General features: G+C 41.6%; 1 protein-coding gene and 1 pseudogene across 7 annotated transcripts in view; both read left to right on the top strand.

Moving 5' to 3' along the window:
• The window catches only part of ALPK1 (alpha kinase 1), a 112,088-nt gene that overhangs the window by 72,018 nt on the left and 13,612 nt on the right, over positions 1-26,458 (top strand). For 4 of the 7 annotated variants that reach the window (XM_032859618.1, XM_032859609.1, XM_032859628.1 and 1 more), the window contains 6 exons: positions 11,549-11,747; positions 20,225-20,284; positions 21,626-21,712; positions 23,183-23,259; positions 24,159-24,254; positions 26,087-26,191. In XM_032859618.1, the coding sequence (XP_032715509.1) occupies positions 11,549-11,747; positions 20,225-20,284; positions 21,626-21,712; positions 23,183-23,259; positions 24,159-24,254; positions 26,087-26,191 (624 nt within the window). Of the gene's footprint in view, positions 1-11,548; positions 11,748-12,154; positions 12,226-20,224; positions 20,285-21,625; positions 21,713-23,182; positions 23,260-24,158; positions 24,255-26,086; positions 26,192-26,458 lie in introns of those variants that run through there. The other 3 variants (XM_032859660.1, XM_032859639.1, XM_032859670.1) reach the window with 3 other exon arrangements.
• On the top strand, positions 906-4,935 carry LOC116871366 (annotated as a pseudogene).

Below are 26,458 nucleotides of genomic sequence, written 5' to 3'. Positions count from 1 at the left end.
ACTATATATGCCACTACTCTAGTATATGTTTTGGTAACAATGACAATGACAATCTGGATAAAATTAAGACAGCATAAGTAGGGGCTAAGGAAGCTGAGTTTGTAGCTAGACTGCTTGGGTTTGAATCCAAGCCCCCTTATTTGTTTGTCATCATGGGCAACCTATGTAAACTGCAGCTATAATGATAATAATAACAGTATCTACTTCATAGATTGGAGGATTAAGTAAGTGGATAACATGGAATGCCAAGGGGGTTAGGACATGGGAGAAGAATGCATCTTCTTCATCAAGTAACCCTTCTTCTAGGGACCCACCCAGTTTTGGACTCGTGATCAATGTGTTGAGTCAGACTGTAACGCTAAACTTGTGGTCTAAATATTGATTTTTTTTGTTTTTAACTCTGACATTTATATGCTCTGTATTTTCTAAAATCCACCCAATCCATTTAGCTGGGAATTTACATCTTCAGAATGTTTATGGATCAGATAACACCATATCTGTTTTTCTTATTATTGTATATCCAATGCCCATAAGATGCCATCTAGGAGATGCTCAATAGATATTTTGTTGGGTGAATGAATGAATTCTCAGTAAATCATATGCCAGGAATCATTTGCTACATTATAAAGCTTCATGTGCAAAGTTTTCCCCTATTAATGGAGTGTATTGTAATGATGAGTTCCCCTTCATTTTTGAGATTAAGCTCATGGGCCCCAAATCAGTTTTCTGTCCACAGCCAAGTGTTACATCAAATAATATAGATCTTTGATTTTGCTTTTCATTTTATATTTATTTCCAGTGAAAAGACCTCTAAGAAAATAATTTTGCTATGGTTTTATAGACATTTTCATGGTCAAAAAAGAAGGAATAAGGATTCCAATTTCTCAGGCTTCACTAACATTTTTTTGTCACCACAAATAACCATGACATTAGCATCAATAATAAATATTGTAGACATTTGTATGTAGTTTAAAGGCACAGCCAACAGGATTTGCTGACACCTTGCTCTTTGACTTCCTAGACTCCAGAACTGGGAGAAATAAATTTCTATTGTTTATAACAGAGTTTATGCCACCCACGTTATGGCATTTTATGTTATGGCAACATCCTGAACAGACAAAGACAAAGCTGTGTGGATAAAGAAAAATTTCTCAAAGATGGAAGATGCTAGGTTTATATACTGATGAGAATGATGCAGTAGAGATGAGGAAATGAATGATGCAGAAAAAGAAAGAGGGTGTTTACAGGCAGTGTCCTTAAGCAAAGAAGAAAGGATAGAACTGAGTGGGAGGTTGACCTTAAACCTGCCAATGGGAGTATAGGTGGGAACATGGGCTTCACAGCAAGAGGGCTGGTAAATCTGGATAAGACGATGAGGAAGGTTGCTTCTCATTAACTGTTTGCTCAGTGAAATAAGAAGCCAGGTTGTCCATGAAAGTGTGGAAGCTTGAGAAGAGAGCAGAAAGGAGGATGGTGTCCATAGGCATTCAGAATGGTCCAGCGTTTGACCTACTGTCGTAGGCGGACCTAAAATACAGCCTCTAACAAAACTAGACTGCCCTGAACCCATGGCAACAGGATCATTTGCCTTTATACCAAGAAGGTTGGGAAAGCACCAAAATCTGTGTGTGACGTGTGCACACCAGGCCAACTTTGAGGAGTTTGTGCGGTGAGATCAAAAGTGCTTATGAGGTTGTCTAATACAAAGAAACACATCAGCCGGGCCTATGGTGGTTCCATGTGTGCTGAGTGTGTTTGTGACAGGATTAAGCATGCTTTCCTTATCAAGGAGCAGAAGAAAATCGTTGTGAAAGCGTTGAAGGTACAAGCACAGAGTCAGAAAGCTAAAAAAAAAAAAAAAAAAAAGTTTTTTTGAGTAATAAAAAATCAGAAGAAAAAAAGAAGAGCGCAGAGAGTGTGAGCATAGCTGGACTGTTGGACTGTGCTGAGAGCCAACTTGAAGTTATGGCCATAAATTTAAAGTGTCACGGTTGTGTGTTTTTCTCCAGCCACATTCAGCTGCTTGGGCTGAAGCTTGGGTTAGGCAGAGAAGGAGATAGAATATGGGGATTGTCAATGACAATAAATAATATTCATCATCACCTTCTGTGTTCAGAACCATCTGAAAGATAGATACAGAAGAGCAATCTTCATTATTCTAAAACGGATAGGAGAATATAGCCTTAGGTATTCAGACAGTGGGCTGATAAATTCTCTCCCGCTCTTTCTCGTGCGCATGTGCTCTTTCTCAAATAAAATTAAAAAAAACAAAAACAAAAAAAAAAAAGATGGGAGAGGAAGGTCTGAGGCAGGTATACCCCTTCCATTAGATAGTTCATTCCCTCTTTAGCGGGAAGGAGGAAATGAGGGATGGGGAAAGGCTAACAGAATAGCCCCGGGGGTTTGCAGCTACACCTGCACTTTGGAATCACCTGGGGATATTAAAAGAAATCGATGGCTGGGTACGCTTGCAGAGAGTCCAATTTAACTGGTCCGGGGTGCCATTTGGACATCTGAGCTTTTTAAAGTCCACCTAGATGATTTTAATGTGAGGCCAACATTTTCCCTTAACAATAAATACGATTGGAATTTCCAGACAAACAGGACAGAAGCAGAAAGTGACAAAGGAGTCAAGAATGGTTTTTTAAAAGCCCCTATATTTCTGCACCATAGGAATTTAAAGAATTGAGTGAGAACATGAGGAGACTGGTAGCATAGCAAAAAATAGTAGGGTCAATGGATGGCAGAATTGTTGGAGTTGACCAGAGAAAGGCAGCTAGAATACAAGAGAAAGCTCAGAGAGTCAAGTGGTCTAGTTGAGATTCAGATTGTGTTGCTGCCAAAATGGCAAGTTCTAGGGTATTTCTGACCATGGGAGTCATAGGGACTAAGGCTGGGTGTAGAACAAGATCCCTGAGGTACGGAGGCTGTGGCAAGAGAGACCGGGGTCCTGAAGGAATCATCGATGTAGATGTTGAAATGACCAAGGATGACTGGAGTCATGGTGGCCAAAGCAACCTGAAAGAGGCTAAGCCCCTGGGTCCCAGGGACCATGAGATTCACAGGATCCTGGAGAGGTGGTTCTCTCTTTTGAAACTGCTTTCTTTTTCTTTTAAAAGATAGCCAACTCCGTCTATGGTAGATCTGAGAGAGAGGATGAAAAGCAGATAGAGATGATTGAAACGTTATCTTTAGGTATATAAAGAAAAAGATACCCAACTATTTTCCAAAAGGGCTTGAATCTGCATGTTCCACTGGTAAAACAAAGGAAGGCTGACGAAATGTTAACCGGCCTTCGGCATAAACCTTAGGAAAGTTCAAGTTTTGTTCTCTTCCTCCCTCTCTACATTTCAGTGGATGAATACAGAGCATGGCATGCTTGGTCTTCCATTGACCTTGAGTAGTCCAGTTCCATGGCTTCTCCTCTTAACTCTGCTTTTATTGCTGATGTATAACTATGCAGGCATCACCACTTCTCGTTTGTTTATTCTGCTAATTCCTCACCTCAGGATATCACCCCCACTTTCCCCTGCCTTCTTCCAACCTCCCAATTTGCTATGCAACAATAATTTCCCTTTACGCTGTTCCTGCCAATTGCAATGCCAGATGGCTTCAGTTCTGAGTCCCCTCACCCAGCCCCCCTAGAGAACAGCTGCCATTGTCATTGCTGAGAACGCATCCGGCTTTGAACCCATAGCTGGGACCCAAACTTGATGCTCGGCATCGGGAGGGGCTAACACTAATGCAAGGAACCATGAAAACGGCACACACTTTTCCTTGCTGCTGTTCAGCAAAAGCCCTTAGCAAAGGCTCTTTAGCATTTTTTCAATCATCTGTGTATTGAAATCTCATTGCGGAGTTTAATTCCTTTACCACCTGACTCAGCTTTCTAGCCATGAAGTTCCCTTTGTGCCATAAACTCAATTAAAACCCCGTATTTCCATTCTGAAGCAGATGTGAAAAAACAACTGTAGGGTTGTTGCACACACACACACACACACACACACACGCCTATCTCTAGAAATCCAGACACTCTCTCATCCACACCCATATATTGTATGGCAACATGATCAGTCAACAAGAAAAACACAATTTGGTGGCGATGTGGGCAATCTGACAGCCTTTACTGTCAGGCTGAGAGAAGACAAAGGGATAGAATTCCTGCTCGGGTTTGGTTTGGTTTTGTTTTTTCCTTGAGTTATCCTATGTTGATTCCAACACTAAAACTCTGTCGCTACGAGATTGTCTAAAAAGATCATATTTTTGAGTCCTCTGTGATGGCAGGTCAGTCATAGGCCTACAGACCCAAACAAAAGAATCCTGAATCAAATTCCATGTAGACCAATATGCATTTCAAAGGCACTGCCCATGTAGGCCTTGGGTTAGGGTTTTTGTGTTGTTTTCTTTTTCTTTCTTTTTTGGGGAGTGGGGGTGGGGGGAGGGACTCTCTTTCATGTTAATCTAATTGCGCATAACCCAGGCACATTTTACCACGTAGGGAAACTCTCTCTTTTAGTGTCCTTCCCTGCAGCACACTCTGGCCTCCTTTCATTCCCCTCCTTCTGAAGTCAGAGTGCTCCCCGGGTGTACATCTGGGGGAGATTCCCAGGACGGTGATGTATTCTGCGCCGCCGCGGAGGAATTTACTGTCCCCTCGCTTGGCAGCAAATGAAAGTGCGTATTAATGTCTCAGAGCGCCGGGAGGGACGCGAGAGAGGGGCCGCAGGAATGATAGCCACCTCCATCTGTATGTAGAGCGCAGCAGGCCGCTGTTTCAAAAGAGGGAGACAGAAGACAATGACAAGAAAGAAAAGATTCTCCTGAGTTGACTTCTCCGCATTTTGCATCGTTAGGTTTTGGAGAGAGATGCGAGAGGTTCGGCACCGAGCGGAGTTAAATTATGCAGCTGTGGGGATGCCAGGTCCTCCAGAATAGGATGCTTCGTTTAGATTTTCCACAATGCTATTGAAGTGCTTATTTTCCTCCTGAAGAGACACAAACAGATGCAAACTTCTGTAAACACTTTAGAAATGAATTCAGTGAGTTTGGCCTCTCAGCAGTGCTCAATAGCTGACAGAAAAATGTCTAATTAGTGCAAGTGGAAATAATAGGGCCACTTGGATTCCTTCCATCCTCCTCCAAGTCTACTTTTCCAAGGAACTCAAAGGGCCTTTGTCTGGCAGGTCACCCTCTCTCAGGCTTTTGTGCTGCAATCTATTAAGAGTAGAAGGGGGAAAAATAGATTAGGCAATGTTCTCTGCTCAAATATATGGCGTGTTCATGCGGGATGTAGAATAGGGTGTTTGCAGCATCAGTTTACAGGTGCTCGGGGAGGGATTCCTCCATTGGCGACAGCCAAAAGCAACTCGCACGTGCTGAGAAGGCCCCCTTTCAGGAACCAGCTTTCCCTCACCAACTGCCATAAAGCCTGCTCATTTTCCTTCTTCTTTCTCAGTTTCTAGTAACATCGCTCCTCAGAGTTGGTGGAGAGAAGAAAGAGCGTAAAAGAAATTAGAGGCTGAGCCATTTTCTGAAATAAGCCTTATAGAGGTTATACACATGATCTATTATTTCCTTTCTACTCTATTGAAAAGTCCACTGACATTTATTTCCAGAGCCTGTCTTTTCTTGCGATTTTGTCGTGCAGGAGAGTAGGAATGCATGAACTGACTTCTTTTCCCTATTTTCCCCCCACCGTGCTCCCTGTCATTCATTAAGCAACCCACCCTCCGCTGAGCACTCAACTCACATTTCCTCTAATCCAAAACAGCACTGCAAATAGACATTATCCACATTTCACAGATGAAACCATTGAGAGTCAGAGAGTTTAAGTAACTTGCCATGGCAAACGAATGGCAGCTAGGAAACAAACTCAGATATCTGTGTTTTCATTTCTGACATTATGTATTCTTTAGTCTCTAGACGTTGGATTTGGATCATTTTTACGTCTCCCTCCCATGTTTTTAATTCCACCTTTTACTCTATCTTCTGGAGCTGATGAAATACAGTTATAATAACTCACTTTGAGGTCAGTTTCTATTGATTTATTTTTCTCTGCAATATGGGCTTCTTTTCATGCCTGGTAATTTTTGACTGGATGCCAGACATTGTGAATTTCACCACATAGGATGGTGGGTACTCTGTGAGCCTATAAATAGCCTTGAGCTTTGTTTTAGGACTCAATCAAGTTAGGAAATTGTTTGATCTTTTTCAAGCTTGCTTCTAAACTTTTAGAGTGCCCCAAAAGCCACCTTATTCTGATTTTGTCTCACCATTGAAGTGATGCCTTTTGGAATACTCTACCCCATGCCATGTAAACAACAAGATTTTCCTTTCTGGTTGTTGGAAACACAAGTCCTACATGAAGCCTGGGGACTGTTTCCACTAATCCTTTCAGGGGTTTCTTTCTCCAGCTTTGGGTGGTGTCTTTCCATGCATGAGCTCTGCTGAAAATCCAAGAAACCCTCTTCAGATCTCTGGACTTCTTGCTATGTGCAGCCCTCTCTGTGAACTCTGGCCCCCTTGGCCTACCCAGACACCCAGAAGCTCAATCATCTCAAGTCAGGAAGACCACCTCATAGAAGTTTCCACTGAACTTGCAAAGTGTCTTTGCAGCTCAGTGTGAAGAATGTTTGCTGGTATAATTTCCAGGTAATCACCAACTCATCATTTGCTCTCATGGTACCAACTTTTACTAGAGAATTTCAAAACACTGAAATTAAAGGTCATCTCCTATAAAGGTTTCTTTTTGTTGCTTTACTTTTAAATCCGTAAGAAGAATGTTCTTTTCAATTTTTTTTTGTCCCTTTTAGAATTTGCTCATCATAATAAAGGATATGGTTTCTTTAGAAACAGGTTGGATTCAGTGAGTGACAAGTTTAGCCCTTGCTCCAGAGACCCAGCTTTCTATGCCCAGATTAGTCACTGAGCAAAATCACCTTGATCAGATCATAGGGAGAAAGTGGAAGAAAACTTGACCCTTAATACACTTGTGTCCCTCAAGTGTTGGCCAAGGATATGGAGAAGTTGGAACTCTGTTCACTGTTGGGATTGTAAAATGGTGCAACCTCTAAGGAAGACAGCCTGGAGCTTCCTCAAAAAAAAAAAAAAAAAAATTGAAACTAGAATTATACTATGATCCATATATTTCACTCCTGGATATATAGCCACAATAATTGGAAGCAAGATCTTGAAGAGATATTGTCATGTGCATGTACTTAGCAGCACTATTCACAATAGCCAACAGTTTAGAGCAACCCAAATGTCCATCAACAGATGAATGGATAAACAAAGTTTGGCATATACATACAATGGAATAATTCAGTTTTAAAAAGGAAGGAAATTTTGTCACATGCTACAGCCTGAATGAACCTTGAGGACACTATGCTAAATTATCACAAAAAGACACAGTCACAAAAAGACAAATACTATATGATTCCACTTACTTGAACTACCTATAATAATCAAATTCATAGAAATAAAAAGTAAAATGGTGATTACCAGGGGCTGGGTTGTGGTGGGGCAAGGGAGTTGTCTGACCAGGAAAGACTTCCATATTCGCAAGATGGAAAAGTTCTGAGATCTATTCCACAACAATATACTAAACACTACTGAACTGTACACTTGAAAATGGTGAAGATGGTAAATTTTATGTTATGCATTGTTTACCACAATAAGAAAATTTACTTTAAAAAGATACAGATTGGGTTCCTGCCTGACCCTGACCTTTGGGCTTTGTAAATTTCTTTTTAAAGATTTTATTTACTTGACAGACAAAGATCACAAGTAGGCAGAGAGACAGAGGGGGAATCAGGCTCCCTGCTGAACAGAGCCCAATGTGGGGGCTCAATCCCGGAACCCTGGGATCATGACCTGAGCTAAAGGCACAGGCTTTAACCCCTGAGCCGACCAGGCACCCCTTGGGCTTTGTAAATTTGGCAAGTCACTTAACCTCTCAACTTCAGTCTCCTTACCTTACTTAGATGTTATAGTTACTATAAATTTAAATGTGATAATGTCTGTGAATGTTTTTCATGAACTAGATGTTGCTACAATAATGGAAACCATTTTTATTGGAGAGGTAAGGATCAAGAATCACCTCTGGAAAATAGCATTGCATCCCAAGTAGGTATATGGTTACCCAGAAACTGAAGTGGGGCACCTGTGAGAAGGGAGAGCAGAACTGACCATCACACATACACCAAAGGGCAACCTGAAAGAGAGGGAACTCACTGTGGTTTGCTGAGAACCCTGAAAGATACACGATCATGACGAGCAGGGTGACAGTAGTAATATTTCTCTTTCCAAGCACAAGTTTTAGGAAGCCTCGTAGTGGAAGAAGCTACAAGTTCTGCAGATAACAGCTGAGGTTGCAAACTGAAGTACTGTGTCATGGGTATTTAGCATAGGAAGGACTCTTGACCAGAGACCAACCTCAGTGAACAGAGCCAGGCATACATAAAACCATAAATTTTCCTTTCCATTTGAATTTACAGTTTATGAATGTCAATTGACTGACTAGTTCTTATTTTAAAATTTGACAATTCTCAATAGAAGTTTGGAACACTTCAATTTTAGTTTTTTGGGTGTTTTTTTTTTTATTATTGGAAGGAACAAAGTTTCACTCAAGCAAATTCACAAAATAGGGTGTACATTATTATGAAAACATAACGGAACAATCAAGGAGGCCTGGCACCCTAAGAACGGCACTCATGACAGGTGCATTTGGATTCAGAGCCATCATTCTTCCATCTTCAGTCTGCAGTTGCCCATAAGTGTGACTTAGCTACATTCTATTTTCTGCTTCTTTCTACCCTACCATTCTTTCTATGTTTTTTAGTTCAGATTTTAAAGTTCATTTTTTTCAAGCCAGGCCACAGAGTCATGAGACCAGGGATCTGATGAGTACTCTTAGTTTAGCTTTGAGCTGGTGGTGGGGTAGGGAAATGGAGTCAAGGTCAAGTAGCAAAATACATGCTAGTTTCAAAAGCAGTAACTGTGGGCAGCTCAGTTTTCCTTAGAAAGGATTATGGCATATTAGGCCATGATTAACTTTGGAATCTTAGAGAGGTTCTAGGATTCTTTCCCTCCTGGATTCTGAGCAAATTGAGAAATATATCAAGAGTTAGAAGACAAGAGGTTAAACATTACCATTAATTCTGATAAAGGCAAAACTGAAAGATATAGCTTCATAATTAGACCACAGGAGGTCTACTAGCTGAATCCCAGAATTATGTAGACATACCCATTCAGTCACAGGGATTACAAGGGCAAGCAGAACCCCACATAGAGTGTGGCTTCCTAGATAAGACTTTTGATACACAAAAGCAGAGTATCCTGTTTCCCTTAGACACCCCATCTCCAAGGAAAAAAAGAGAAGAGCTAAGCCAGACATGCCAGTTTCTTCTTCCCACATTTACCAGTCAAGTCATTCCACCTCCCCTGGGGCAGAGTGGATAAAGAAGTAGAGACCAGGAGTGCTACAGTAAGCCAGCTCCCTTCACATGGAAGGAAACACCAAGAAAAGAGAAGAGGTATCCCCACTCCCCCCAGCCCCACTACCGCCTTAATAATTGGCATCTCTATCACAATGAGAACAGTGATCAGTTTGAATAAAAGGATAAATACAAATGCAAATGATCACTTTCTAGACTTAATAAACACAGTGATAGCTTAAAAGCCTTAACGAGTTAAGAAAGCATCAGTGTGAAAATAGAGGGGTTATTGTGGTGGTTATTGGTAGGCATTGCCTGATGGATGAAAACCTATAAATATATGTTATGTTCTACCGACAGTGCTATAGACAGCGCACAAGTATACCAAAACTCAAATCCTGTTATCAGCACCATCAACAGAACTCTAGAATGGGCCAAATATAAAAGTTTAGGCCAGTTTTACTCAGAGATACACAAGTATCAAATTAAAACCCAAAAGAACAGTTCCAGGCAGATTTTGAAAAGCAGAGGTTACTCTCTACCAATTTGAATACATCATCTTTTAGTTTCAATTCATTAAAGTAAATAATGCTCAGACCAGCAACTGTAACAAGACTGATTACGTATTTGGAATTTACTGGCATTACTGCAAGTGTCAGATAATTGATATCCAATTCCCGTTTTCCTAAAATAAAGTCGGTACAACATGGGACTTCAACATGTGGGATTTGGACCTAGACTTCCTGTGTTCAAATCTCCCCTCTTAGTCACGGATCATGTGATGGTGGCCATGTTACTTAATCTCTATGAGTCTCAGGTTTCTCATCTGTAAAATGGGGGTATTAATAGAATCTGCCTCTTAGGATCGTTGTAAAGAGTGAGTGAATTAGCACATGTAAAGCACTTAGCACCATGCCCCACATCTAGTTTTACTCAATAATTGTTAGTACTTAGGATTACGTAGTGAAGAAAGCAGTGCTTTGTGTAGTAACATTGTGCTAGGAAAATGAGCAATGCTTTCTTGGGCTTCCCATGTGAACCAATATGCTCAGAAAGCACTGCTTGATTTACTTTAGCAAATGGAGAAAGTACTACCGAGTGGGAAGTTCATTTGTGCCATTGGTTCCATGACTTTGAACATCTTGAGTATAATACCTTGGAGATCAAAAGATGATGTTTTCCCATTCAAGTCTGCCTTGCTTATCTCTACTTCTCACTCTATGTTACAATTTCATTCCATGCCTGTTTTCTACTTTTTCCTGTTTTATTCATTAACTAAATACAAGATAAATTTAAAATATTTCCTAAAATTCTATATTTCTTCTTAATTAAAATGTAGGCAGTAAGTGAAGCAGAGTGTTATGAACTGATGCATAACGTTCTTCTAGATGCTAAGATGACTGAAAGAAGCAACCAACATGACAATAGGTCTAGTGTAATCTCATTTATGAGAGAGAAAAAGAGGGAAAGGGGGAGAGAGCAAGGCAAGACAAGGAACCAATTAATGTCTAAATATACACAAGAGGGTAGAAGTTTCTAGAAGGATCGCCCTGAAATCATGATGAGGAAGAATGAGAATGAGATTGGGGAGGAGGAAGGGAAAACATCAGGTAAAGAGTCAGGAAACTAAGGGGCACTTTTCATTTTTACCTTATGTTGTTTGAATTTTCTAATGACAGGAAATATGCATTTATCACTTGTAGAGTTTTAGAAATGTAGTGGGGAAAACAAAATGGAAGAAAGGTTTTATCTCACAATTGACTTGGATTTTCCTTATTTATTTTTTTTTCTTTCCGTTCAGCCGCCCAATAAAGTAGGTTTCTTCCCCTAGTTCTAGGTTTTGTTGTTCTTGTTTTGACTGAAAGAAAGAAAAAGAAAGAAAGGAAGGAAGGAAGGAAGAAAGAGGGAGAGAAAGGAAAGAAGAAGGAAGGAAAAGGAAGGAAGGAGGAAAGAAAAGGAAGGAAGGAAGCAAGCAAGCAAGGAGAAAGGAAAAGGAAAGGAAGGAGAAGAAAAGAAAAACAAAAACCTAGAAGACTAAGCTTGGTCCCAGGGCGGCCTTCTCGTGCGGGGCGCGGCCTCGGTGTGGTTCTTTACGTCCCGGGATGTTCCCGCAGGCGTCCCTGAAAGCCTCCATCCTCGCCCGCGACTGTGCCACCGCCGCTGCCATCGTGTTCTTAAGCGACCGCTTCCTGTACGGGCTCGACGTCTCGGGCGAACTCCTGCAGGTCGCCAAGGGGCTCCACAAGCTGCGGCCGGCAACTCCCATTGCCCCGCAGGTGGTCATTCGCCAGGCCCGACTCTCGGTCAACTCAGGTAGGCTCCCCTCCTGCAGCCCCCCCAGCCCGGCGCCCCGGGGCTGGCCGGCCGGGGCTCGCCTTCCCTCCGGGGCTCCTTGACTTCGGCGGGAGGCCGGCGGGCACCGGGCGGGCGGGCCGGCTCTGCAAGCCGCGGGCTCTCCCCGCCCCCGGCCCTCCGAGGTACCCTTCCACCCGCCTCCTGCCGGCACAAAGGCCTGGCATAAAGGGTTTCAGAGCCAAAAGCGGTAGAGAAAATTGTGAAAGGGTGTGGAAAATACTAATTGGAGCTTTTGTCTTCTAACAAATCTGTCCTGCTGCTTTCAAACAGGGGTATCTGAATTGCTATACTTCTGACCAAGAGCCTTTAAAAAGCAGATTAAAATTCGACTATTTTCTCTTAGTTCTCCTGTCTCCAGCCACTTGACTATGCTGACAATAGAGCTGACAAACCCACCGAAGTAATCCGAGGGTTTTTTCCATCACTGGGGACACCGGTACAGTACCTGATTAGGCCCTAAAGTATCTTTTTTTTTTTCCTTCTGTCACTTTGAATGAAATGAAAAATGAGGCTGACATTCTAACTTAGGAAGTACTGTAGAGGGGGGTTGGAGGGAGAAAGGGCCTGCTATGTATTACAGTGAAGTTTACTTCTATAGAATTTTTGAATTATTTAAATTACTGATAACCATGAGGTTGAGAAATGTGTAGCCTGCCATCCTCATTTCTAAGAGTGAAAGAATACAGGACAAAAGTAGAAGGCAAATCTGCCCTTCCCAGAAACAGGACTGGCTTATTTTTTAAAATTGATTTTATAAGTCTGGCCTTCAAGGGGTTAAAATATCTTTACTCCATTTCCTTTGAAAAGGAACTGTACTGACTATACTAAATGGAACAATTGTTGGATGCAGAGAGGGACAGAGATAAAAGGGCATGAGGGAAATGGGCTTGTGAAGGTTTACTTTTCAAAAGCCCAACTTCATTTACTTTCAAGTTCTTGCAGCTGTGCATAAATTGTGTCCGTGTTTATTACTTTTCTAGAGTAACTGCAGGGACAGAGTTGAACTTGGGAAAACTTTCTTCCTTCTGATATCCCTGATTTGGGACATTTTACAGTGTTTGGAGTTTGTACTGTTTGGGGTATGAGGGAAACCTAACAACTCATCTTCTTTTGGATGGCATCAGATGGTCATGATGTATGTGCAGGGTGCTCTGTAGGGAGAACAGAATGATGGAGGCCATTCATGCACAGGCAGAGTTCTAGCATTCGTTCTCTTCAGTTAGAACTTGGAATAGAGTTGATGTGGCCTATTTTATGATATATGGATTTGCTATAGTGTGACATGGAAATTGAGGTCAAGCGGTAAGTGGGTGTGTTGATAGCTTTGCTTTGCACAGCCAAACTGATCTTTTCACTTGTTTGTTGTGTTGTTTCTCTCATGCTTGTAACTGTGATAACAAGCCTAGATATCCTCATGAACTGTATGCTTCTCTGCTACTACGTAGCCTATGTCTTAAGATAAAATCCGAAATCTTGGTCCCCAGTGGTTGGGTGGTCTTTTCCTCAAAGATACTACCAAAAGAGCCACAAGAAAACGAACACAGCCTTAGAGTTAAGTGATTTTTGTGAACTTCTCCCCCAAACAACTCTTTCATTTTTCTAATTTACTTTAGAGAGAGAGAGATGGGGGCGCCTGGGTGGCTCAGTGGGTTAAAGCCTCTGCCTTCGGCTTGAGTCATGATCCCAGCGTCCTGGGATGGAGCCCCACATCGGGCTCTCTGCTCAGCAGGGAGCCTGCTTCCTCCTCTCTCTCTGCCTGCCTCTCTGCTTACTTGTGATCTCTGTCTGTCAAATAAATAAAATCTTTTAAAAAAAAAGAGAGAGAGAGAGTTCAACAGTGGGAGTTAAGGGGAGAGAAAAACTCAAGCAGACTCCACGCTGAGCTCGGAGCTTAATGCAGGGCTCGATCTCACAACCCTGAGATCACGACCTGAGCCGAAATCAAATCAGATGCTCAACTGACTGTGCCACTCACCCCCTCCCAAACAACTCTTAGGCTTCCCCATACAGTAAGAGAAAGACGAGGGCTTAGAGCAGCGGTGGTGTCCTGATAAAGAAAGTAACAGGAGAAGAGGTCTCCATTCTCAGCATTTGGGACTCCTGGGATAGAGAAATGAGAGGATGATATGATATTATAAGAAATAAGGAAGAGGAATGAAGGTAATATGAGGGGACAGCACAGTCGCACTGTTACCCCTTTGACTCAGCCCTTCCTGGTATCTACCCAAAACACACGCCTAAGGTTGGGGCATTCAACATGGATTTCATACACAACTGAGGACATCCGGGGCCTGCCCAGCAAGGAGAATAATCTTTTTAAGCCATAATTAGAGATAAAGGTTCAAATTTTTAGTTCTTTCACATGGAAGATTAAGCAAGCATTCTAATCTCCTATTACACAGATATTGTGAATTTTTTTTTAAGTGCTGGAAATGTAGAAAGGGTTCAAAGTTAAAACAGTATTCTGCTGCTCATGACACTGTGGGCAAAAGCGTTTACACTTGGATATGGTCCAAAGGGAAGGGATTGTCATTTTAAACCCCATGTAGGGGCAAGAGACAGGTCCACGGGACTACATGAGGAGTGACAAAGCAGGAATTCTTAAAGGTTTGCACAGCTCTGAGAGGTGACTGACCAGGTCCACCAGCTCACCCAGAGAAGTGGCAAGGAAGCTTGCTCTCTATCCAAGCTCTGAGGTAGAGGCCAAAAAAAAAAAAAAACCTCCCCAAATAAACAAAAAACCCCAAGACTATGTCAGATGTGTGTGAGGAGTCTGAATTTACTCTATCCACAAGGGAGGGAATCCCTCCAAATAATTACCAAAAAACTAGTTCAGCACTGACATTTTTGGGACCCAGCAGAATATCAAGTACAGAACTATGTTCCAGAGAAACATCCACACTCCAAGGGCTTAGGAATCCCACAGGAGAATAATCCTTGCTGAAGATGCCCTTGGTTAAACCATACAAGCAACAAAAGGAAATTAAACATGTGAGAGAAGAACAGTATGTACAACAAATAGGAAAAATGGCCCTCCAAAACAAAACATAAAAATAGAACAACCTGAAAGACTCATACAGCTTAAAAAACAGTATGTTTGAAGAATGGAATGGAACAGGAAAAGAAAATGAATTCACCCTTTGAAAAAGAACTAAAGAGACTTTTCAGAAATTCAAAGATACCGGCGACTCAGTCAGTGAAGTGGCTGACTCTTGGTTTCCGCTCAGGTCATGATCTTAGGGCCATGAGATTGAACCCCTAGTCGGGCTCCACGCTCAGTGCCGAGTCTGCTTGAGATTCTTTCTCTCCCTCTGCCCCTCCCCTCAATCACACGTGCATACTCTCTAAAATAAATAAATAAATCTTTAAAAAAAAAAAGACATTTTAAAAAATAGCAATTGAAATTAAAAAGCAGTGTGGTTGTCAGAAAGTTTAGCAATTACTAGGGAATTGCTTAAAAGCAAGCACAGCTTCTCAGTTCCTCTTTTGTATCTGCAGGCCACAAGAATATAACCACATGAGGAAGGCTGGAGAGAGCCAAACATCCAGCGGCTCTCCTAGTTGGTGGCTAAGCTTCTCGAATTTCAAGTGCCAATGCAGATGCCAGCTGCCAAACAAACTCCTTAAGCTGAGGTGAATACAATAAAATAGATCATTAAAATAAAAACAAAAATACATACAACTGTTAAGTCCAAAGCACTTATTATTAGATTGAAGAGTCATAAAATTACTTTGGCAAAAGATATAAAAATGACTAAATGCTCACTCTCCATTTTTCACTTAATCTCATCTCAGACCAGTGATGAAAAGTCACAAATAGCTAGCTCGGTCAGATGGCTCTTAATCTGGGGGGTGTGAGTTCAAGCCCCACACTGGGTATAGAGAATATTTAAATAAATAAAACCTAAAAAAAAAAGTCTCATTATAGCAGTGTTTCCCAAACTTCAACAACCCCTGGAAGATCTTGTTAAAAATGTAGACCCAGTGCACCTGGGTGGCTCAGTAGTTGTACGTAGGACCTGAGCCATCATGATCTCAGGGTCCCAGGATGGAACCCTACATCGGGCTTCACACTCCTCAGGGAGTCTGCTTGAGGATTCTCTCTCTCTCTTCCTCTGCCCTGCGCCCCCCCACCTCATGCACATGTGCGCTCTCTCTCTCAGTCTCTCTAAAATAAATAAATCTTTTTTTAAAAATGTGCAGATCCTAATTCAGTAGGTATGTGGCAGAGCCTCAGATTCGACATTTCTAACCAGCTCCCACACAACACTGATGCTGCTGTTTTCCAGATCTTGCTCGACTAGCAAAGGACTCTCCAGGGCGGTCTGGGTGGCTCCACTCAGTGCAGAGTCTGCTTGTCCTTCTCCCTCTGCCCCTGCCCCCACTCATGTTCTTTCTCTCTCAAATGAATAAATAAATAAAATCTTGAAAGAAAAAAAAGAAAGAAAGAGAGAGAGAGAAAGAAAAAAGAAAAGGAAAGGAAAGGAAAGGAAAGGAAAGGAAAGGAAGGAAAGAAAGAAAGAAAGAAAGAAAGAAAGAAAGAAAGAAAGAAAGAAAGAAAGAAAGAAAGAAAGAAAAAAGGGGAGGCATCTGGGTGGCTCAGTTGATTAAGTGTCTACTTTCAGCTTAATTCATCATTCTGGGGTCCTGGGATCAAGTCCCATGTGAGCAGGGAGCCTGCTTCTCCCTCTCCCTCTGCCCCACCCCCCAATTGTGCTCTCTCATGTGTGGGCTCACTCTCTCTCTCTCTCAAGTAAATAAATAAAATCTTTAAAAATAAATAAATAATTTTTTAAAGGGGCTATTCAAAAATTCTAAATATGTGCCCACCTATTACAGATGAGTGGTAACAGCCTTCCAATAAAGATAATTCTGGGCCAGTTTCTCAGGTATTCTAACCCCCTAACTGACCATCCTGAAATGCATTCCTGCAGCAGATCTAACAGAAGGAGAGAGAGTGATGGCGTTGGAAATTATATTTAAGGAAAATACTGAGAATTAAGCATATAGAGATAGGTGGATGAAAATATGAAAGAGGAATCTTAAAAATTGGAGAAAAGAATGAAAAAAGCACATAAGTGTAATAGGACTTCTGAGAGGACTGATTGAAATTGGAGAAAAACATGTCTTTGCATTGAAGAGGTGGACCCAATCTTGAGCAAACTTTTTTTTTTAAAAAATCACCTAGACATAGAGTGGTGAAACTACAGAAAATCAAACAATGAGAAAATCTTAAAGGAAACAGAGAGAAAAGACAGATTATGTATATGTGAACTATATTTAGACTCACATAAAGTATTTTATCAGGAACAACAGAGTCCAGAAAGCAGTGGAATCTACAAAAAAAAAAATTTTTTTTTGAGAGGAAATGCTTTCAACCTAGAATTTTATACTCAGCAAAGTCATCATTCAAAAGTAAGGACGAATTAGACATTTCAGACAAAGACTAAAAATATTTATTATTCTCAAGACATTTTTCTCCCAGTTTCTCCCTTTCTCTCTCTCTCTCTCTCTCTCACACACACACACACACATTATTGAATGTATTTTGTTAAAGAAAAAGTTGAATCCATAAGGATGGAAGAGGAGATTCAAAAAGCAATGATAAATAAAGAATTGGTAAATGCAAATGCAAACTAATTAAGATAAAAATAAAAGGAAATTTTATAGTAATATCACTTACATAATTTATCAGATGCAAAAAATCTTGTAATATTATCAAATTGACCAACATTGTATTAAGTTAATAATACAGTACAGGCAAAGAAGGCTTATTCCAGATGTATAAGGAAGGTTGATTATTTAAAAGTTGATTCATTCAAGGGTACTTGGCTAGCTCAGTTGGTAGAGCAAACAAGTGACTCTCGATCTCGCAGTCATGCATTCAAGCCCCTTTGTGGGTAGAGCTTACTAAATAATAATAACAATAACAACAACAACAATAATAATGTAATAACTGATTCATTCAGCTCACCTCTTGGACTGAATAAACAAGAAAACTATGTGTTCACTGAAATTGATGTAAGAAGTGTTTTACAAAATTTTCATCTTGTTCTATAAACTAGAGTTAGAGATGTTCTTGGTAGGTTCTACTCAGGAGACAGAAACAACACAGTAATTTCAACAAGGAGAGTTTAATATAAAGAGTAATTAGCTATGTCAGGGGATTGATGAGTGATTACTATTAAGTGGTAAAGAGAACTCTGAAGAATACAGGATAAGCAGTTATAAGGAGCAGCCACTAACCCTTGTACTGAGAGAGAGAATAAGGAAAAGTTCCCAACCCCACAGCCAGGCACACCGGGACTATGATCCAGAACTTGGAGAAGGCACAGCCATGGCTCACAGGACGGCAGAGAAGTCAAGGAGGTTCCATGCCAGCAGAACTCCCCAGAAATCCACCTTCTTGGGTGCTGGGGGAAGCCACCCACAGAGAGGCACTCTGGAACTCACCACACGGCTGCCTTCAAGGAATGCCAGGAGGGAACATTCAAGGTGAGGTCCTTCCCTGGCCCCACTCCACTGTGAAGTCACCTGAGAGGATGCTGCAGGCAGCTGCTGGCTGCTGGGCACTGTTGACCTCCACAGACTGAGGAGCCAAGCGCTGGGGAGGCCACCTGTGTTGGAGGACACAGGCACAGGAGAAGCCAGGAACGCAGTGCAGGGCAGGCACTGGAGAAGCAACACGCACTGCGGGAGCCCAGCAAGAACTGCACACTAAAATCAGAAAGAGAAGCAGCCTCCCCTTGTGGTATCTCTCCACACCCTCTAATGAAAAAGCTGACAAAGGAGAACTATTTACAAGGTCCATTCCCATTACTGCAAAGCAGGCAATGAAGGGTGAATTTGGAGCTGAACGGCCATCAGTTGGTAGCTGCACAAGAGGAGACTTCTTAACCTAGTAAAAGGAAGCAATCGAAAACCTTGGCAAAACTACTGATGAAAAACTAGAAATGTTCCTTTTAAAATCAAGTAAAGAAAAAAATATATCTTGTTATCACTTCTATTTGATACTGACCAAGAAGTCCTCCCGATGCAATGCAAAAAGGAAAAGAAATAAGAGCTACAAAGATTAGAAATGAGTAAACACAGTTATCAGGATTTTTAGAAAGTACGATTGCTGACATAGAAAACTTCAAGAAATACACAGATTATTAGAATTAAGACATTCAGCAAGTTTGGTGATAATGAATTAATATATTTTAAAAATACCCACCCTTAGCTATCAGCAAAACCTAATTAGAGGGGCACCTGGGTGACTTAGTTCGTTAAGCAACCGAGTCTTGATTTCCACTCAGGTTGTAATCTCAGGGTCCTGGAATCAAGCCCCAGGTGAGGGCTCCCCACTCAGTGGGGAGTCGGCTAAAGATTCTCCCTCTTCTTCTCTGCCTTCCCCTGCTCATGTGCACTCTCTCTCTCTCAGGTAAATAAATAAATCTTTTTAAAAACCCTAATTAGAAAATATAACTTTTAAGAAGAAAGATACCTGGATGCCTGGTGGCTCAGTCATTAAGCGTCTGCCTTCAGCTCAGGTCATGATCCCAGGGTTCTGGGATCAAGCCCTGCATCTGGCTCCCTGCTCGGCGGGTAGCCTGCTGCTCCCTCTCTCACTCCCCCAGCTTGCGTTCCCTTTCTAGCTGTATCTCTCCCTGCCAAGTAAATTAAAAAGAAGGAGGAGGAGACGAAGAAATTTTTTTTTTAATTCATTTACACAAGTATTTTATGTTATTGCTCTCTTTCTAAACACATCGGTATGAATAAATTTTAATCAGACAATAAGTCATGATTTCAGAATGTGCTTTTTCTTTCCTTCCCTCATTTCTTTGTTTCTCCTCTTGCTCTCCTTCATTCGTTCTTTCTTTTCTTTCCTTTCTTTCAAAGTCATTCACAAAAAGAAGACATAACATTTTACAAGGGTTTGCCTTTACTTCCCAAACCTTATTCTATATGAATGAGTGTATATGTGTATGAATGTGTGTAAATCTAATTGCCATTTCAGATACTGTACAACTTCCCACTTGACCAGTTCCTGGAAATCTCACCCTTTCTGTTCACTTTAGCGTATGATGTAGTTATTGATTTTAAATTTTATTTTTATTTTTAAAAAATATTTATTTATTTATTCTAGAGAGGGGCGGGGAGGGGCAGAGGGAGAGGGAGAGGGAGAACCTACAGCAGACTCCCTGCTAAACAGGGAGACTAATGCTGGGCTCCATCTCACAACCCTGAGATCATGACCTGAGCCGAAATCAAGAGTCCATCACTTAACTAAACAGCCATCCCGTCACTCCTGACTTAGTATGTTAAAACAGAATGTTTCCAAGACAGGTTATGTTCCCTGTTACAATGTGTTCATCTTAAAGCATAAACTACTAGTAGTATTGAAGGCATGTGTTCAGAACTAATTGTGTAGCATTTGGTTGCTTCTTTTTCAGGGAAACTTCTAAAAGCAGAATATATCCTGAGCAGTCTAATAAGCAACAACGGAGCGACGGGTAAGATGCTTTCCTATCTTACAACGACTCTCACCTGCGGTCCTACCGGAGTTCTAGTTTAAAAGGAACTGAATGACCTCATAGTTACTGTACACTAGACATCTCCAGAACTACCTGGAAGTTGGGTAACAAATCATTTAAACCTTCAGATATCTTGCCTGAATTTCTGGGCATTAAATCCAACAAGTTTCCCACTAAGTTGAACAAAACTTCCAGTAGACTTTTAATCCCAGTGTGCCTGGATCCAAGGTTCCCAAGCTCCTTGAAACTTAGAGACATTTCCAGTGGGGAGGCACTTTGGTATACAGATATTGGCCATACACCCCTCATTTTGTGGCCACCATCACTAACCTATGGTATGCATACTTACCATCTTCCACACCACACACATACACACACACACACACACACACACACACACACACACACACACTGGGATTAAAAGCTGGGGAGAAAACAGAGAAGGTGATGTGACACAGAACCAAGGAGGGTATAATAATGAATTTGACTCTATTTTTGGTGTTTGACCACTGACAGTTTTCAGGCCCCAGCCTACCCCCAACCCTGTTGTCCCACAACTGGGCAGGCTGGCATGTGGGGGTGTTGTTTTTTGGTTTGTTTTAAACCAACTCATCAGTAAACCAAGCGTAGTTTGTGGGAGATTTTACCCCAGCCCCACACACCCTAATCACAATAAAAACCAAAGCCACTCACCCCTCTTTACTCACGTCAAATGGACCAGCTTGGGTGCCTGCCTGCTCTCCTCAGAAAGGCTCCTTATATGAATACAAAACCTTTTCATACCTTCTCGGAGTGCATGTGCAGCCATCAGTCTCGACCTCCAAACCAATTTTGGGTGGACTGGAAGGAGGACCTGGCCTCCCCAGGAACCAGAGGGAAGCAGACCCCAGGCAGAGGTAACAGCAAGAGACAGCCCCCATAATAAGGCACACAAACGAAGTCAGTGTGGCAGAACATAGTCAGTTGGGAGAGTTGGAGACCAGATAGGAGTTCATTTCTGTGAAGCCTTATAGCTTACAGCCAGGACTTGGGACCTTTCCCTAAATGCAGAGAAAAGATCATCTCTCGAATCTAGATCACATGTGCTCATGACGGCTTCTGTGAAAATACTTCCATTTCACCAGGCTATTTCCTTGATAATTCAAAACTAAAACTAACTATCTATCTATCTATCTATCTATCTATCTATCTATCATCTATTTAAAATATAAATATATTTGTTTATTTAATAAGTTAAATAAATATAATAAATAAATAAAAATAATAAATAAATTTAAGTTTATTTATTTATTTTTATTTTTTCCCTTTCTTTTGTCGTAGGTACCTGGCTGTACAGAAATGAAAGCGACAAGGTCCTGGTGCAGTCAGTCTGCATACAGATCAGAGGGCAAATTCTGCAAAAGCTAGGTACGGTCGGTCGGTCATCAAACATTCGCACCTCTTGGGGCTCATTTACAAAGGCTGGCTGAGAGAGTTTACTGTGGAATTTTCTTCATGTATCTGGTTACCATTGCTAATCCCCACTTTGCTGAGTTTCCTTATTGAGAAGAAAATGACATTTAAGATCCCAGGAGTGTTATGAACATTAATAGAACAAAATATTTTCTGTTGAGTTTTGTTCAAGAAATACGTAGTTGTATAATGTGATGTGAGCCCTACGGTTCTCCGTGTTACTTCTGGCCCCTGATTTTCAGTTCTACGGGCCTCCGTGTGCTAGAGTGACACCTTATTCCACACCACCCTGACACCTTACCCATTCATTCCTCCAAGGGCATTCCTGAGCTTGTTAAACAAAATTTATAGAATGCTAACTGTGCTTTAAAATGCATGGTCGTGCCCCTGCTGTTTAGAGCCCAGCAAGCCTGAGCGCTCTGACAATAGTCCAGGAGAGGGCTTCTAGGACGGTCCCCACAGACAGAGCAACCAGAACACGGCGGGGGGGAGGGGGGGGGTTGGGGGTGTGGTCTAAAGGAGGGGTCTGAGGAGGGAGGGGCACAAGGCAGAAGCTCTGCTATAGGCTGAAGAGAGGAGGGAAGGAGATTTGCTAGGAGGGAGTAAGGAGCCCCTGGGGGCCCTGTGGGCTTCTTAGCCTATCCCAAAGCCCTTACCTCACCTAAATGCAGAAGACTTTAAAAAAACAACAAAAAGGAAGAATAAGAAGGAGCTTCAGGTGCTCAAATAAATTTGCAAACTAAAGTGTTTGAAAAAAATAAATTTTTTAAAGATTTTATTTATTTGACAGAGAGAGACACAGCAAAAGAGGCAACACAAGTGGGGGAGTGGGAGAGGAAGAAACAGGCTTCTTGCTGAGCCGGAAGCCCAATGCGGGGCTCAATCCAGGACCCTGGGATCATGACCTGAGCTGAAGGCAGACAGTTAATGACTGAGCCACCCAGGCACCCCAAGTGTTTGAAAATTTTTAACATAGAATGGTAATTAGTTTTCTTATAAATAATGGAATTGATTTTATATACATAAAATCAACAGTAAAAATTATATATATTATATATATATATAATTTCTAATTTTTACTGTTTCTCTGTGAAAGGGAAGAATTATCTGTATTAAACTAACTGGAAATATAGATTGCTGTTTTTCCAGCAGATTGTTATCTGCTGATTGCTATCAATATAATTCAATCTCAAGTTTTCCTAACAGGAGCCAATGAGTCTTCTTTCTGTATTAATTTTCAAAGGTATTTTCTTTTTTTTTATTATTATTAACATATGATGTATTATTTGTTTCAGGGGTACAGGTCTATGATTCATCAGTCTTACAGAATTCACAGCACTCATCATAGCACATACCCTCCCCAGTGTATTTTCTTTCACAATACACAGATACTGGCAGTTTGTCCCGTCTCCCCTCTTTTTCCAGGGATGTGGTATGAAGCAGCAGAGCTAATCTGGACCTCCATCATAGGATATCTGACACTTCCCCAGCCAGATAGAAAGGTGGTGTATCTAGTGCTTATTTTTTTCTTTTCCTACATTTGTCTTTGGGTGACTATCTCCTTATGGCACAATTCAGTGTATCATTTGTCAAGTTTATTGGTTCTGTTTTTATTGATTCTGCGAGGGCATAGGACCAGGGATATTTGGTTACCTTCCTCTTGTGTCTTGCCCTGCCCCCACTCACAGCTAGACTCCTGACATGTATTTAGTGTTTCTGCATTCATTTCTATCTATCTGTCTATTTATTTATTTATTTATTTCTATGACCCATTCATCTCTTTATTTGAGCATGGACTTAGCTTTTACCTGATTCCACAGCAAAGTTGAGGTGGCCACGTTACTTATATGTAAAGTCATTTTCCTTGAGTCAGTGGACAGGCTTCCATTCCATGCTCCATTTGTTTCTGGGGCATCTTTATCCAAGAAATCGAGAGGCAACACTTGCTTTCCTACTTGATGTTTCCTTCTCTGTGCGTCTGTGGGAATGTTTTCCTTGTTAACTGGAGCAACGGGTCATCTCATTTCCCTGAGCTGTACCAGCAGTGCCGCTGCCTACAGTCCGTCTACGACACAGACAGAATGGGACACAAGGACTCTGGCTTGAGCCAATTCTTTAGGCCTAACAGTCTGGAGAAGCTAGGGTTGAGAGTCCAGTAAAGCTCAACTAGGAAACAGTTGTGCTCACCTTAGGTCTGTGTCTTCAGGATGTGATGATCTTTCGAGACCTGCAGTGTCTGTTTAGAAGTATTTCCACTGTCAGAATAACAGTCACATTAAGAATAAGAAGAGCAGCCAGAGTAGTTCATGTGGAGAACTGATTGTTGCCTTCAGGCCCTGAGAGGTGAGCAGAGATTGACCACAAATTCCTAATCTGTGTTTTGTTTGTTTGTTTCCTACAGGGTATTTCCACATCACTAGGTATACTGGCAGACATCTTTGTTTCCATGAGCAAAAACGATTATGAGAAGTTTAAAAACAATCCGCAGATTAACTTGGTAATTATCACATGTCACAACCGGGGTGCAGAGTGGCCTCCCCTAACAAAACTACCAACATTTTTGGTGCTCGGTGCATCAGTCTCGTTCTCGCTCCAGGCATCAGGGAGCACAAGTGTCTCCCCTCTTCGAGTCACGTGAACAATCCTGGGGACAATTTCTATGGTGTCCTATTTGGCTATATTATCTTAGCATCTAGCACAGTACTAGACATACAAGGTTACTAAAAAAAAAAAAAATGACGAGTGAATGAATGAATATTAAATATCATCGGGGCGATAAATGCTTTGAATCCCACTGATCTTCCAAATCATCACAGAATTCCACTTCCACACTTGGGCTATCTCAGTGATAAGGTAAAAGGGTAACAGTTTTAAAGATTTTATTTTGTTAAGTAAGCTCTACACCCAACCTGGGGCTTGAAATTAAAACCCTGAGATCAAGAGTTGCATGCCCTACTGACTGAGTCAGCCAGGTGCCCCTAAGGGGTAACAATTTTAAAACTCTCCTGAGCCTCTGTTCAAATCAGAGCCTCAGTCACTTGTCAAGGTTCTTATCCTTAATAGCAATGATTACTAATATTTATGTATTCCTTTACAACTCAATATGTAGGAGCTACATAAAACCCCATAAGATGGGTAGAGCAAAATGTATTATTCCCATTTTAGAGGGAAAAAAACTGAGGTCCAGAGAAACTAAATGAGCTCCATAGTTTGCACACCCAGTAAGAAAGAATACTAGGAGAAGAACCAAGGTTTCCGGCCAGTCTAGAACATTAGCATAGACACCGAACTGCTCTTCTGCTCAGCACTGTTATTGAGAGTTTTAATATTACATGAAGATTACTATTTTTATTAAATACTGAAGTGACAATAAATAGTAACTGTATTTAATAGTAATGAGTGTAGCATAAGAACACACGCAGCTTGCTGCTGGCGATCTGAGTCTTAGCAAAATGTTGCTTTTGCTGTCAGACCAACACACAAGAAAATGGTTATATCCCTTGTTCAGCGAAGTTATCTTTGATGATTGTTGAAGATTATAAACTACCGGGGTACCTGGCTGAGTATGTGACTCCTGATCTCAGAGTCTGGAGTTCAAGGCCCACAGGGGGGATAGAGCTTACTTAAAAAACAAACAAAAAAAAACTATTAATTTTTTTTAAAAATTGCAAATTTCCTCCCCACCCTGAACCTCCTTGTGACCCCTTCCTGCTTTATTTTTCTCTGGAACACTTATCACCACGTCAGGCACTATGCATCTTACTTGTTTTGTGTATTGACTAATCCCCTCCCCTCAATAGGAAGTGAGGTTATTACAGCCTCACTGTCTGCTATCTCCTTCGTGCCTAGAACAGTATTTCTAGGAAGAATGAACGAGTCTTAATCGTGCCTAGAACAGTATTTCTAGGAAGAATGAACGAGTCTTAATTGCTTAAAAGGCTCTTTGCCAAGAACAGCGCAGGAATCATCAGCTAATCTGACTGCAAGATATGCAGCTTCTGTGAACAAAGACTTGCACGATCCTCCAGAGAAACTTGTGTTGGTTATTTTGTACAGGCAGGCATTGTGAATTTTGGCCCACATTAGGCCCTCTCTGGGGAGCAAAGGGTGTGTGACAGGATTGTGTATGGGCGCAGGGGGAGAGGGCGCTCAAACCCTCGGGTCTTTGGAGCCACTTCACTCTTTCTTGGCACTATTCCGAAATAGTTGTGATGAGGGGCCGAGTGTCGCTCAGAATCCTGAAACAAAAGCAAAGGAATTTCAGAGCCTGCGTTTTGCTAATGGATAAATGATTGTCAGTACAACGTTTTGTCTCCTATTTTCTCATAGGGTTTGCTGAAGGAGTTTGACCACCATTTGCTCTCAGCTGCAGAAGCCTGCAAACTGGCCACTGCCTTCAGTCCCTACACACCCCTCTTTGTGCTCTCAGCAGTGGTAAGCAGGGGGCAGCCCCCCCCACCAACCTCTGCCCAGTGAGGGAAGTAACCAGCGAGAGGGAAAAGTCTAACCCGAAGTGGGCTTTGTGCACATCTTTAGATAATTATGATCAGGCCTTGTGTATGGAAGGGTTTTATCAGTCAGAGTAGTAACATCCTGGTGAAGGCGGAATTAATTCAGCCTGAGGGTATGATGTTGTCTGCCTTAGACCAAGAGTTCCCAAGCACATCAGAATTGCCCAAGGAGGGATGCCTGGGTGGCTCA

The sequence above is a fragment of the Lontra canadensis genome, unplaced genomic scaffold (assembly GCF_010015895.1).
Source record: "Lontra canadensis isolate GAN:19392208 unplaced genomic scaffold, GSC_riverotter_1.0 scaffold1, whole genome shotgun sequence".
Classification (NCBI taxonomy): domain Eukaryota; kingdom Metazoa; phylum Chordata; class Mammalia; order Carnivora; family Mustelidae; genus Lontra; species Lontra canadensis.
Note: the sequence above shows the minus strand (reverse complement) of the source record. Positions and strands in the feature narration are given on the sequence as shown.